The 15,566-nt window shown below is 42.3% G+C and overlaps 1 protein-coding gene across 1 annotated transcript in view; it reads right to left on the minus strand.

Moving 5' to 3' along the window:
* Positions 1–966: 966 nt before the first annotated feature.
* ube3c (ubiquitin protein ligase E3C) overlaps positions 967–15,566 on the minus strand; it is a 50,275-nt gene continuing 35,675 nt past the window's right edge. Inside the window, exons 20-24 of the mRNA XM_014180661.2 lie at positions 14,723–14,935; positions 12,738–12,926; positions 12,498–12,564; positions 11,832–11,962; positions 967–3,696 (exon numbers count right to left, since the gene is read on the minus strand). Coding sequence (XP_014036136.1) covers positions 3,526–3,696; positions 11,832–11,962; positions 12,498–12,564; positions 12,738–12,926; positions 14,723–14,935 — 771 coding nt within the window. The 3' untranslated portion in view covers positions 967–3,525. The remainder of the gene's footprint in view (positions 3,697–11,831; positions 11,963–12,497; positions 12,565–12,737; positions 12,927–14,722; positions 14,936–15,566) is intronic.

A 15,566-nucleotide genomic window follows, 5' to 3' on the forward strand; every position in this document is an offset into this window, starting at 1 on the left:
CCAGTCATGTGAAATCCATAGATTAGGGCCTATTGAATTTATTTCAATTTACTGATTGCCTTATATGAACTAACTCATTAAAATCTTTGAAATTGTTGCATGTCGCATTTACATTTTTTTCAATTATGGAGTAACCTGATCATAGAGATACACATTACGTTGTTCTTTTTAATTCTGTGAACCTTCAACCTGTAACCTAACAATCACGTTCAGACATTTGGCTAAATTAAGGCTAAATTGTCTAATTAAGGCCTTTTGGTGAATAACATCCCTTCGTAATGAATGATTTTGGCATAAAATGAACTACTTCAAAAACTTAAATTACCCTTTTAAAGGGGTTTGAGTAATCTTAAGTATATCTTGCAATATGAAATGATTAATGGCCACTAGCATTAAGTTTGTCAGTTATAATCCATCACAAGGTAATAGGCCTAAATAAATCTCTACGTAATTGAGATGAATCCCTCATTTCAACTCGACAAGTCAGCTTTTTAAGACCCAATTACCGCTTTGAGTTCCCCCCTGGCCTGTAGGATGCATGGGATTTCTGTTCGGGAGCAGGGGAGACTGCTTGGCTATTCCATGACTACGTCCCAAATGGCACTACTATCAGAGCTCTATCGGTCAAAAGTAGAGCACTATATAGGGAATAGGGTGCCATTTAGGATATACAACAAGAGAGGAGGGATGGATGGAAACGGTCCAAAGAGGGATACAAAAATCCCCTCAGCCCAACTACATAGGGCTCGGGTAGATTTATGACAAAGCCCCACAATCTTAATTTGAGCCCGGAACGATAATGCATCTCAAGGCCAGAATAGTTTCATCTCCGTGTTTTTAACTGGATGTTTCTTTCATTATATGTCAGAGGGCAATAAAACTCCAGAGGAGATATCCCACAAAGCACCTTGTTTTATGCCCGGGTCCTTTACTCTAAATTACCCGGCAACAAATAATACACTTCAATAAAAAGAAAAAACGCATTTAATCATATTCAGACACTTTTCTCCACTATTTTGATACATGGATAGTCAGGTTTCACTAGCCTTATCAACTTGACAGCGTCAGCAGTAAATGGCACCCTATTCCCTAGGTAGTGTACAACTTTCGACCAGGCCCTGTAGGGCTCTGGTCAAAAGTAGTACACTATATAGGGAATAGGGTGCCATTTCAGACAAAATCACAGTTGTTGCTCCATAAGGTGGATACCAGAGTGTGTGAGCAGAACGTACCCAATTTGACTGGAGCGTGATTCCAAAAGGCTGGAGCCTAGGGCTCATCACAAGCTCCAATTTTGCTCCAGTGGCGCTCACTTCACGAGCTCAGGGCATGCCCGCCCCAGTATGCATTTGTAGTATACTTGTGTGCTGCTATAGCCCCTTGCTTTAGCTACTGTCATGGGGTTCGCTAAATATTTTCATAAAGAAACTGATAAAACACACAGGTGCTAAATCGGGGTGACTAGCAAAAATAAGGACCAAGAGAGGTAGTGAGGTGAATCTTTGTGGAATCTGAAGACACGTATCCCAAAAGAATGGTGTACTTAACTACGTGCACATGCTAAAAAAAAGGAGAGGTGGGTAGATTGTAGCAAAGTATTTATAAACTAAACATCTGATCTCTTAAACGTTTCGTTCATTTTCTTTCTAATTATCTACACACTAGGCCATAATTGATTTTGGCCCAACAGGCCTGGCATATTCCCACGTTCAATGACCTTTCTGTTACGATTGGGTTCTTTTGCCTAAAAACATTTAGGCCTATTTATAGAAAAACAAAAACAAACAACAACTCTGCCCTGCCTGGAAGAGTTGCCAAAGGGGTGTTTAACATCCCCAGTGGTTCTGCAAGTGTGGTGAGTATATTCTCCGCTGCTGACCTGCTCTCCAGGCACCATCGCATGAGCCTGAAGCCGCAGACTGGCCAAACTCGTGTTTCTAAAAAGGAATTCTAAAAAGGAATTCAAAGGCACTAATAAGTCATTTTTCATTTAATTTGTATTTAATTCTAAGTCACAGCCTATATGCTCAATTTACAGACTATAATGATTTCATACAACGATATGTTTAAATGCTTTAAGCGCTTAATGTCCATACATGCCTATTGTGTCTCACTCGCAAATGCTTCACAATGTATTTCTTTGTAGGCTAAAGCCTTGAAATAATACAACCTAAATAATTCATTTTCGTTCCTTCTTAGGCTCCTGACCTATTTAGATTGTTTATATGCTGTTTAATATGACATGTAGTCTATTTGAAATGTTCGCTTCTTACATTCACCTTTTCATGTTCATTCAAATCCATATGGCTTGGTTTAAATACTTAAAACAAAACGGTAAATTGTCATTTACATGAATGTAGTGAATTTGGAGTGCCAGTTTTTTTTCTTCCTGTGAGCGCGGATAGGTTTTAGCGGAACTGCAGGAAAGGACATGGAGTGCTGGATTTTCCAACCGCTCAACTCTGCTCACATGCTCTGGTGGATACGCATTGGAGCCTGGGAAAGTACTGTAGAATTAGATTGTTAACTTTAATCTGTGTGTGAGAACACCAGGCCTTCATTCGAAACACAAGAGGAAAAAGAAACTGAGAAAAGCAACCTGTACAAATAATGAGTGAAGGAATTGTACAAGAGTGGTGTAAACACATATACATATTAACAAATATTCCATGATCATGTAATCAATAGTATAGTCCAATCTCTTATCAACAATACTAGTCTTTGCCTTGAAAACCCAACACAGTAGCCTGCCCAAACCATTAGCATTTTTATGTTCTGAAAACGATAATAATCATTACAGTAATCACAAAACATGACCTAATGGCACCATACTCCCTTAATAGTGCACTACTTTTGACCAGGACCCATAGGGATCAGGTCAAAAGTAGCGAATGATATAGGGAATAGGGCGCCATTTGGAACAGGCGCTATTAGACCCTCTTAAAACCCTTGACACAGGGGTGTTAGAGGAGTGTTGCAGTCCTGTATGTCACCCCATCTCCCACCTCTGTCCTCTTATTTCCTGTGCCTCTCTTCTACCCATCTTCCAACAGCACAGCACGGCTCAATCTTTGGCGAACACTCCGTTGTTGTTGATGTTTATTTCTGTTGTTCATTTCACAACACGCTGTGCTTAAGGTTGAAATGTATCGCCACTTACAGTAGATCTCGTCTGTTCTTCGTTTTCTTTTGCACAAAGTCTTTAAAAAAAAAAAACAGCCTCGAGATTCTATTGTTGCTGCTCTTTTTTGCGTTTTGTAGATTTTTAAAACACATTTAAGTTATATTAAAACAAAAAAATTACTATGCGCTTTTCCCTTCCCCTCCATTCTTCCCTCGTCCCCCTCTTCCTCATCCGACTTGGGTGACAATCCTTTCACCCCTGTTTGTTTTCCACCCAGTCGGAGAGATACCAATGCATCTTTCCCCTCAGTCTTTCTTTCACTCTCAACAGACAGTCTTCTCTGGCCCGTCCATGTCCATTAAGTCAGTGGTTTTCAGGGAGTCAGAGACAGACATCCCCCCTCAGCTGAGCTCGAAGCCTGCGGAGGACTCGATGGCGTACAGCAACTTGTTCCTCATCAGGTGCTGGTCGCAGAACTCGGGCAACTTGAGCAGGTTCATGCAGGTGGAGGCCGTGGGCAGGCGCTCCAGGTCGTTCCCCCCGTTATGGATGCAGAAGGCTGGGTACAGCTCCTGGAAACACAGTGGGGAGAACCTTGTCAAACAAGAGATTCAAAGGGTCACGGACAAAGTTTTTATGAATAACCTCAGATAGACCGCGGCCTATCGTTTCCAATGGGAGCAAATTAATCATAGAAGGCAGAACAAGGAGGTGAGCAGAGTCAAGCACAAGCTAGCGAGATTCAATTAGCGTGTTCTAGCATGTATTTGCATATTTCCGTTAGGGAACACCTACTCTTTGAAGTGCGCGTGTGAAATAACTCAATTCGCCCTTGTACTCCTAAACAACGCACAGTTTAGAAACTTTGGCAAAGGGATAAGTCTACAAAACTTAGTTCCCGGCTGTTCATAACAAGGTTCTAGTTTTGGGAACAGAAAACTGTATTGAGATCAAATGTTTCATCGATTACAGAATTAGCAGAATGTCGGCCAAAATCCATCTCGCTCCACCATCTCCCACCGCCGGCCACTGGGCTTCCTCTCATCACCATTTTGGGTGGCGAGTGGAAATGCTAACCAGATGTTTTAGATTCATACATCCGGTGAAACAACGGTCTCATTGTTCTATCTGTGCCACTAAGGCTCTCTATACATTCAATTTATGCAATTGATGTACAACACATTTGGCACAACACTTCTTGTATAACAAGAGTTTTTCTTGACAAAAATAATTACACAAGAGTTGTGAACACTTTTATGCTGACAGACTTGCTGCTATCAAATATATCTGTTGTATTACAACCATTGTTTTAGTTGTAGAAACCTAAGTGTGTACGGGCCCCCCCAAAAAAATGACAGAATCATTCAGTTACAGAAAGACAGAGTGAAATACAACAAGCTGAACAGAGTTACATAAGGATAATTGAAGACCAACAGTGCGATACCAGCATGGTGATATGTGTTTTTTTCCGTGATATTTTGTCCATGGCAAAAAATGACACCACGAAGCAGACCAAACTCTGCATGTAAATGATTGTGTTGCTATGGGAAAATAAATACATGTGACTCTAGATGTAGATAGATCTAGATAAACTCTGCATGTAAATGATTGTGTTGCTATGGGAAAATAAATACATGTGACTCTAGATGTAGATAGATCTAGATAAACTCTGCATGTAAATGATTGTGTTGCTATGGGAAAATAAATACATGTGACTCTAGATGTAGATAGATCTAGATAAACTCTGCATGTAAATGATTGTGTTGCTATGGGAAAATAAATACATGTGACTCTAGATGTAGATAGATCTAGATAAACTCTGCATGTAAATGATTGTGTTGCTATGGGAAAATAAATACATGTGACTCTAGACGACAACGTAACGACGTTTGTTTCCAGCAGGTTTTGTTTTCCTAAAGAAGTTAAAAAATCAGCTTCGTGTTTTGTTTCCTTGCCACGATACTAACGAGTATCGCGTTACTGGTATCGTCCCGGCCCAACCAGACAGAAAGACATGGATCATCTGATGTCACCGATGATGATCATCATATCCCGGGCAATTCTAATTAAGCCGTAAATGTCGAGCGACATCAGGGAATAAATGTGATAGGACGTGACGTTAAGTGTTTAGCTAATTCAGCGTGGATATAAATTAAAAATAGGCTGCCGATGTTTGAAGGAGACACTTCCCCACTGGTAGCCTTTTGGATTGGCTACTGAGCAAGAGCAGCGAATGGTCACTTCATGTTGTCTATCTGGCACTTTTCAAATGACGCTTTCTGGTGATGAGGCCAGGCCACCTCATCTCCACCCACATCATCAAGGCCAAGACACGGTCTGTGTACCAAATGGAAGGCTATTCCCTGTATAGTGCACTACTTTTGAACAGAGCCCTATGTGTTTCCCTATGGTCCCTGGTCAAAAGTAGTGCACTATATAGGGAATAGGGTGCCATTTGGAGCGCAACCACTGACGGTTTCCATCAGAATCCACAGGAAACATCCTCTCTGTTTCTAACGTCCCGCCGCTCTACAGCAATTAATTCATCCTGCTATTTAAAGATTAGGAGTGTGGCGTGTGGGGTTCAGCGCCTGTACCAGCCCGGTTAAATGGTTCTGGGGGGCTCTGCGGTAACGACCCAATTTTTCGGACAATTACCGTATTAAACTATCGTTGCTTATTGAGAAAGTGTCATTACGGGAACAATCATTCTGGAAAAAAGGCTCTCCATCATCTTTTTTAAATGGCTTCTCCTGACAGAGCTATTTCTCTGCTAATGAATCCTTGGACATTTACGGCAGCTAATTAAGGCTGGGCTAGCACGGGCCCAGGGTTAGGGTCAGGGGCCGCTCCCCGTCCCACCAATCACCATGACCCCCCCCCGGCCTGGGGAGGAGACCGGGAGGGGACGGCACATCCACACACTCCCCAAAGTCAAATTCATTAAACTGGGTGGGGGACTCTCCAGCCCTCCTGCCTGAGCCACCGAGGGAGATTTTTTTTAGGAGCGTTCCCATCTGTACCCTCCTCTCCCTGCTGTGGGAACACTTAAGTATTCTTAACTTACGACGGCAATAAACAGTAATAAAACCAATCATATGACAATTACAGCTTCTGGTAATCCTAAGTAAGGCATATAAAAATCCTAATGGATTTCAGCAGCGCTCTTCTCCTTTCTATTTCCAACCGTTTTAGTGTCTCTCTAAATCAAGTCATTAGGAAAGTTTGGAGGAATCATCAGCTGATGACACAGCAATGGTAATTCCGATAAACGCAATTCCACCATTTCAGCACATGTTTCAGCTCTTGGCTGAAGTCATTTTGGAAACAAACAGCTTTCGATGATGTTGCAGCAATGTTTTGGTGCTAGTTTTTGGGGGGCAGTGATTCAAAACAATTATATTCTTCTGAGGTTATACCCTTTGCCCAACTAAAAACATCTAACAACATAAAATATACAGTGCCTAAGGAAAGTATTCAGACCCCTTGACTTCATTCACATTTTGTTACATTACAGCCTTATTCTAAAATCGATTAAATCGTTTTCCCCCTCCTCAATTTACCCACAATACCCCATAATGACAAAGCAAAAACAGGATTTTATAACATTTTGCAAATTTATTAAGAATAAAAAACAGAAATATAACATTTAAATAAGTATTCAGACCCTTTACTCAGTACTTTGTTGAAGCACATTTGGCTGCGATTTCAGCCTCGAGTATTCTTGGGTATGACACTACAAGCATGGCAAACCTGTATTTGGGGAGTTTCTCCCATTCTTCTCTGCAGATCCTCTCAAGCTTTGTCAGATTGGATGGGGAGCGTCGCTGCACAGCTATTTTCAGGTCTCTCCAGAGATGTTCGATCGGGTTCAAGTCCGGGCTCTGGCTGGGCCACTCAAGGACATTCAGAGACTTTTCCCCGGAGTGTCTCCTGTGTTATCTTGGCTGTGTGCTTAGGGTCGTTGTCCTGTTGGAGGGTGAACATTCGCCCCAGTCTGAGGTCCTGAGTGCTCTGGAGCAGGTTTTCATCAAGAATCTCTTTGTACTTTGCGCCCTCGATCCTGACTCGTCTCCCATTCCCTGCCGCTGAAAAACATCCCCACAGCATGATGCTGCCACCAGGATGGTGCCAGGTTTCCTCCAGACGTGACACTTGGCATTCAGGCTAAAGAGTTCAATCTTGGTTTTATCAGACCAGAGAATCTTGTTTCTCATGGTCTGAGTCCTTTAGGTGTCTTTTGGCAAACTCCAAGCGGGCTGTCATGTGCCTTTTACTGAGGAGTGGCTTTGGTCTTGCTACTCTACCATAAAGGCCTGATTGGTGGAGTGCTGCAGAGATATTTGTCCTTCTGGAAGGATCTCCCATCTCCACAGAGGAACTCTGGAGCTCTGTCAGAGTGACCATACTGTTCTTGGACACCTCCCTGACCAAGGCCCTTTTCCACTGATTGCTCAGTCTTGGTGGTTCCAAACTTCTACCATTTAAGAATGATGGGGGCCACTGTGTTCTTGGAGACCTTCAATGTTGCAGAATTATTTTGGTACCCTTCCCCAGATCTGTGCCTCGGAGCTGTATGGACAATTCCATCGACCTCATGGCTTGGTTTATGCTCTGACATGCCCTCCAGGACACCTACAGCACCCGATGTCACTGGAAGGCCAAAATGATCATCAAGGACATCAACCACCCGAGCCACTGCCTGTTCACCCCGCTATCATCCAGAAGGCGAGATCAGTACAGGTGCATCAAAGCTGGGACTGAGAGACTGAAAAACAGCTTCTATCTCAAGGCCATCTGACTGTTAACCTGTTAGGGCTAGGGGGCAGTATTGACACGGCTGGATAAAAAACATACCCGATTTAATCTGGTTACCACTCCTACCCAGTAACTAGAATATGCATATACTTATTACATATGGATAGAAAACACCCTAAATTTTCTAAAACTGTTTGAATGGTGTCTGTGAGTATAACAGAACTCAAATGGCAGGTCAAAACCTGAGAGATTCCTTTACAGGAAGTGGCCTGTCTGACCATTTCTTGAACTTCTTTTCCATCTCTATCATTTACTAAGGATCTCTGCTCTAACGTGACACTTCCCACGTCGTCCATAGGCGCTCAGAGCCCGGGGAAAAAACAGAATGTCGTCATTCCAGCCCCAGGCTGAAACACATTATCGCCTTTCTCAAGTGGCCGATCAAGGGACACTGGGCTTATGCGCGTGACCCGACCGCCCCCGCCTTTGGGATTTTTTCCTCTGTTTGCCGAAAAGGAGATTCCCTGTCGGAATATTATCGCTTTCTACGAGAAAAATGGCGTAAAAATTGATTTTAAACAGCGGTTGACATGCTTCGAAGTACGGTAATGGAATATTTAGAATTTTATTGTCACGAATTGCGCCATGCGCGCGACACTTCTTTACTATTTCGGATAGTGTCTGGAACGCATACGAACAAAACGCCGCTATTCGGATATAACGATGGATTATTTTGTACCAAACCAACATTTGTTATTGAAGTAGCAGTCCTGGGTGTGCATTCTGACGAAGACAACAAAAGGTAATCAAACTTTTATAATAGTAAATATGATTATGGTGAGTGCTAAACTTGCCGGGTGTCTAAATAAGCGAGCCCGTGATGCCTGGGCTATGTACTTAGAATATTGCAAAATGTGCTTTCACCAAAAAGCTATTTTAAAATCGGACATATCGAGTGCATAGAGGAGGTCTGTATCTATAATTCTTAAAATAATTGTTATGCTTTTTGTGAACGTTTATCGTGAGTAATTTAGTAAAATGTTAGCGAATTCCCCGGAAGTTTGCGGGGTGTATGCTAGTTCTGAACGTCACATGCTAATGTAAAAAGCTGGTTTTTGATATAAATATGAACTTGATTGAACAAAACATGCATGTATTGTATAACATAATGTCCTAGGGTTGTCATCTGATGAAGATCATCAAAGGTGAGTGCTGCATTTAGCTGTCTTCTGGGTTTTGGTGACATTATATGCTGGCTTGAAAAATGGGTGTCTGATTATTTCTGGCTTGGTACTCTGCTGACATAATCTAATGTTTTGCTTTCGTTGTAAAGCCTTTTTGAAATCGGACAGTGTGGTTAGATTAACGAGAGTCTTGTCTTTAAATAGCTGTAAAATAGTCATATGTTTGAGAAATTGAAGTAATAGGATTTTTAAGGTTTTGAAAATCGCGCCACAGGCTGCCAGTGGCTGTTACGTAGGTGGGACGCAAGCGTCCCACCTAGCCCATAGAGGTTAAATAGCCATCACTAGCACAGAGGCTGCTGCCTATATACATAGACTTGAAATCACTGGCCACTTTAATAAATGGAACACTAGTCTTTAACCTCTCTAGGCTAGGGGGCGGTATTTTCACGTCCGGATGTTCAGAACGAGGGTCGAGTGAAGTGTACTGTTTGTTAGAGGCGCGTGACCTGAAAGCACGCTCCACTTTGTTTTCGTCCGGTATTGAATGCAGTTTATCTTAAATTTTATTGATTATTTACGTAAAAAATACCTACAGTTGTATTAGGAAAGTTGTTTGAAATGTTTGGACAAAGATTACAGGTAACTTATGAGATATTTTGTAGTCATGTTGCGCGAGTTGGAACCAGTGTTTTACTGGATCAAACACGCCAAATAAATTGACATTTTTGGAGATATAACGACGGAATTAATCGAACAAAAGGACCATTTGTGATGTTTATGGGACATATTGGAGTGCCAGCAAAAGAAGATCTTCAAAGGTAAGGCATGAATTATATCGTTATTTCTGAGTTTTGTGTCGTGCCTGGCGGGATGAAATATGATTGTCTGTGTTTGTTTGATGGGATTGTCTGTGTTTGTTTGATGTCCTCAGATAATAGCATGGTTTGCTTTCGCCGTAAAGCCTTTTTGAAATCTGACACAGGAGCTGGATTAACAAGAAGTTTCTCTTTAAACCTATGTATAACACTTGTATCTTTCATCAATGTTTATGATGAGTATTTCTGTAATTTGATTTGGCTCTCTGCAATTTCACTGGATGTTATTTGAGACAATACATTACTGAACATAACGCGCCAATTTAAACTGAGGTCTTTGGACATAAAGAGGGACTTTATTGAACAAAACAAACACTTATTGTGTGACATGGAGTCCTGGGAGTGCCACCAGATGAAGATCATCAAAGGTTAGTGATTCATTTAATCGTTATTTCTGACTTTTGTGAGCCCTCTCTCCTTGGCTGGAAAATGTCTGTATGGTTTTTTGTGGCTAGGCGCTGTCCTAACATAATCGCATGGTGTGCTTTCGCCGTAAAGCCTTTTTGAAATCGGACACTGTGGTTGGATTAACAAGAAGTTTATCTTTAAAATGGTGTATAACACTTGTATGTTTGAGGAATTATGAGATTTTTGTTGTTTGAATTTGGCGCCCTGCAATTTCACTGGCTGTTGTCGAGGTGGGACGCGTCCCACAAATCCCAGAATAATGTTTACATATTTTGCATTACTCATCTCATATGTATAAACTGTATTCTATTCTACTGTATCTTAGTCTAGGCCGCTCTGACATTGCTCGTCCATATATTTATATATTCTTAATTCCATTCCTTTACTTAGATCTGTGTGTATTGTTATGAAATTGTTAGATATTACTTGTTAGATATCACTGCACTGTCAGAGCTAGAAACACAAGCATTTAGCTACACCCGCAATAACATCTGCTAAACACATGTATGTGACCAATAAAATTTGATTTGACCTTATATAGACAGGCGTGTCTTTCCAAATCATGTCCAACCAATTGTATTTACCACAGGTGGACTCCAATCAAGTTGTAGAAACATCTCAAGGATGATCAATGGAAACAGGATGCAACTGAGCGCAATTTGGAGTCTCATAGCAAAGGGTCTGTATTCTTATGTAAATAAGGTATATGTTTTTCAATATTAATACATGTACAAAAATGTATAAAAACCTGTTTTTGCTTTGTCATTATGGGGTATTGTGTGTAGATTGATGAGAAACATATATTTTTTTTAAATCAATTTTAGAATAAGGCTGTAACATAACAAAATGTGGAAAAAGTCAAGGGTTCTGAATATTTTCTGAATGCACTGTATGCCTTTATTTTGTGTGTGAAACTAACGTCCCTCCCCATTTCTCCTCGAGGTCAAACAGGAGCCAACAGTGCAAACGTTCACCGTGCCGCCGGCTTTGTCTGACACCAACGTCAATATTTGTACGCCGGGTGATACCTGCCAACCGAGTTCACGCCCAAACGGTCGGGCAAAGGGCTCAAATTGACTTATAATCCAGAGGAGGGTTGTGAACCGCAGTGAGCGGGTATAGGAGATAAGCATGAGCTAGGGAGCATTATGAGTCTTATCACCGAGCCTAATTTGAAAAGGATCATCGGAGGGAGTTATCGGGCCAGGCATTTTCATTACATGCCCATTACAACAGTGAACACTCCCTAGTGCTGGACTTAGTCTTGGGCTGCGTCCTAAATGGCACCCTATTACCTATAATATATAGTGCACTACTTTTAGTAAAAAATATAGGGTGTAATTTGGACTCTCACAGTCTTTGGTTGAACTCCTGATGGCGCCGGCTACAATCAACAGTCTATAATACCAGACGGAGGGTAGAAAAGAGGGGCAGGAAGAAAACAAAAGCAGACGTAATGAACTTTCGGTCAACCCTCACCTTGAAGCCCAGGAGGGGAGGCCGCGAGCAACTGGTGACAAACTTGAGCAGCTTGCGTTTCTCGTCATCGGTGAAGCTTTCCACCACCTCCCAGAAGATGGTAATGACAGGATGAGTGGCAGTGTAACCACCTGGTGAAGAGAGAGAAAAATGATAATCTGACACACCTGTAAACTGTAAACTGAGTGAATCCACTGTCTGACAGACGTAGCTGTCACATTGTTTGTGTTGTTTAAGGCTCATGATGCAGCCATACCATCTCGACTACCACCCATTCAACAAACACATTACTCTTTAGAGCACAACCGTATGCTGTGACTAGGCCACCTGTCCCATGAAGTTGGCAGGAGAGCTTGACAGTTAGCTCTATGGAAATCCTCCTGACTTTACAGCACATTAAAATGGTCAAAGTAATCACTACTACTAGAAACTGACTATCACTGAGTATTAATGAGTATAACTTCAATATCATTTTCACCATTATGGCAGAGCCTAAATAGTTTTGTTTCTTAAAATAAACTAATACAAACCATCCATAATGTGATCATACCTGAGTAGTTTTGTTTCTTTAAATATAATTGTACAAACCATCCATAATGTGATCTTACCTGAGTAGCTTGTTTCTTAAAATAAACTTTTACAAAACATCCATTAATGTGATTATACCTGAGTAGTTTGTAAACGTCTTCAGGTCGTCAAGACAAATGGGTACATGAGCTCCAGATATCAACACCTGTTGTGGGAAAGCAAAGATCGATGAAGAAATTGTTTAAATGTATATTTACGTGTGCATGTTTGTAAAAGTAATGTGAATTGACTTGCAACATTCTGGTAACTTTCCCAAAATTAGACGTTTTCCAGAAATCCTCGGGATTTTGCAAACCTAGTGAATATCCTTGACGTTACCTGGATCTCCTGCTGGTCAAACATGCGCAGCCACTCCAGGTTGACCACGTTGGCCAGGCCCTGTCTGAAGGCCAGGCAGTGGGGCCTGATCTGTTTGTTGAGTCGGTAATCTGCCACTAAATGGATATAAGCTATCCTGTTGGCCGTGGACACAGGGATGTCCTTCCCTCCCGGCTTCAGCTCAACCACCTGGAAGAAAGGCCCTGTCAGACATACAGGCATTTATCTCATATCCACTTAGAGGGCAACCAGGCGAGAGCCACCATATGTCACCCTCACAGTTTACTTAGGGTATTACTTTCTCAATGCTCAAAACTTAAAAAGTGAACTGTGTTCACCGGAAAGTGTCACTCCATGCAAACTATACATTTTATTGTGGAGCATGTAATATTATTGCGTCAAGATAAGCTCTTTACGGTGTGTAAGGCCCAGAGAGCGTGATTGAAGGTACCAGTGGAGCAAGTGGAGAAGTCACTGATCAAGGGACCCAGGGGCAGTGGTGTAAAATACTTTAAAGTACGACTTGTGTAGTTTTCTGGGGATATCTTTACTAATTATATTTTTTAACAACTTTTGCTTCACTACATTCCTTAAGAAAATCATGTCCTTTTTTACTCTAAACATTTTCCCTGACACCTGAAAGTACTTGTTACATTTTGAATGCTTAGCAGGACAGGAAAATGGTCCAATTCACGCACTTCTCAAGACAACATCCCTGGTCACCCCTACTGCCTCTGATCTGGCGGACTCACAACACACACATGCTTCGTTTGTAAATGATGTCGGAGTGTTGGAGTGTGCCGCTGGCTATACGTAAATTAAAAAACAAACAAGAAAATGGTGTCGTCTGGTTTGGGATTTTGAAAGGATTTATACTTTTACTTTTGATACTTAAGTACATTTTAGAAATTACATTTACATTTGATACTGAAGTATATTTAAAAACAAATACTTTTAGAATTTTACTCAAGTAGTATTTTACTGGGTGACTTTCACTTTTACTTGAGTCGTTTTCTATGATCAGCTATAGTGTTGAGTTTTGGGTCACAAAACCTGATCTATCTTCTTCCTGGAGGGTTTTGTATGTTGGTTGAATGGTCTTGGAGGAGTAAGGACACATACCAAATAATCACAGTAAAATAATCCAGATCACTAAGGAACTTATCTAATACTATAAGATCAATATGTTCCCGAAAATCTGAAGTAGCCACCTTAATGAAAAAAGTAGCCAGTCAGGGGGGTGCGGGGGCACCCCTACAAAATCATTTTGTGTTTCTGATTATGTGCTAATGTCTGAGAATGATTGTCTTTATCTTGCTTGCTTTGGCTATCTTCCGAGGGCATATACGGGCCAGTCTGCCTCCGAGTGTGTGCCTTATCTCCCGCAAATTGTTTTCCGAATCGTATTTGGGATGCCCTATTTGCGACCGCGGGCTACACTGTAGCGCGACTGTTCAAGCCTGTTTAAAGAGGAGCTAATAAGAGAAGGTAAGGCCCTGAGCAAACAGGGGGAGCGGGTAGAGTGCTTAGCCCAGCCCGGGGTGACTGGTGAGGGTGACTAGAGGGCAGTGAATAGACCTCTCTCTGTCTAAAAAAAAAACAGGCTCAGACGTGTTGGACGTGCCAAAGAAGTAAAGGTTGTGCCTCTCAGGCGTGTTCTGAGAAAATTGCTTGATGGCCGGCTTGGTAGAATGGTCAACAGAGAGCCTCCTATTCCCCGCAGCACAGCACCACTCAGGGCGAGAGCTGACGACGTGCTTTATCTCTCTCAGTGCCGAATACAGACAACGTGAGGGAAATTAATTATTAACACTGCAGGGAGGGAAAAGGGAATGGCGAGAAGGACAGAATGACAAGGCCAGAGACACAGGTAGGAAAGAGGGATAGAGTCACAGGCAATCAAAGAGAGAGATGTTGTGATAATTCCTACCCCCCCGTCCTCCCCCCCCATTGACACACACGCACACACACAACACCCCACCCACCTGTGCCTCTCCCAGGTCATTGTTGACGATGGTGAAGTTGAGTCCCAGGTCCTCCACGTCGTCCTCGTAGCTCTTGAGGAAGAGCAGGTTGCGGTACATCTCGGGGTCCAGCGAGGCCAGGTGGTGGATGTCCACGTCAGCACTGGTGCCCAGCAGCTTGGACAGGAAAAAGCTGGCAAACGGCAGCTCCACCAGCATGTTCTCATACAGGGCCTATAGGGAGAAACAAAGGTCATAGGTCAAGGTCATAGATGCACTCAGGTCAAAGGTCATGATAACATGATCCTGTGTGGCTCAGTTGTTAGGGCATGGAGCTTTCAATGCCGGGATCTTGGGTTCGATTCCCGCTGGGGTCGCACATACGAAAATGTATGCACGCATGATTGTAAGTTGCTTTGGATAAAAGCATCTGATAAATGGCATGACCAAAGGCATGGGGACATCTGCTCATCAAACATCTCATTCCAAAATTATGGGCATTAATATGGAGTTGGTCCCCCATTTGCTGCTATAACAGCCTCCACTCTTCTGGGAAGGTTTTCCACTAAATGTTGGAACATTGCAGCAGAGACTTGCTTCCATTCAGCCACAAGATCATTAGTGATGTCGGGCACTGTTGGGCGTTTAGGCCTTGCTCGCAGTCGGCGTTCCAATTCATCCCAAAGGTGTTCTATGGGGTTGAGGTCAGGGCTCTGTGCAGGCAAGGCAAGTTCTTCCACACCGATCTCGACAAACCATTTCTGTACGGACCTCGCTTTGGCACGGGGCACTGTCATGCTGAAACCGGAAAAGGCCTTCCCCAAACTGTTGCCACAAAGTTGGAAGCACAGAATCATCTAGGAAG

The sequence above is a fragment of the Salmo salar genome, chromosome ssa29 (assembly GCF_905237065.1).
Source record: "Salmo salar chromosome ssa29, Ssal_v3.1, whole genome shotgun sequence".
NCBI lineage: Eukaryota > Metazoa > Chordata > Actinopteri > Salmoniformes > Salmonidae > Salmo > Salmo salar.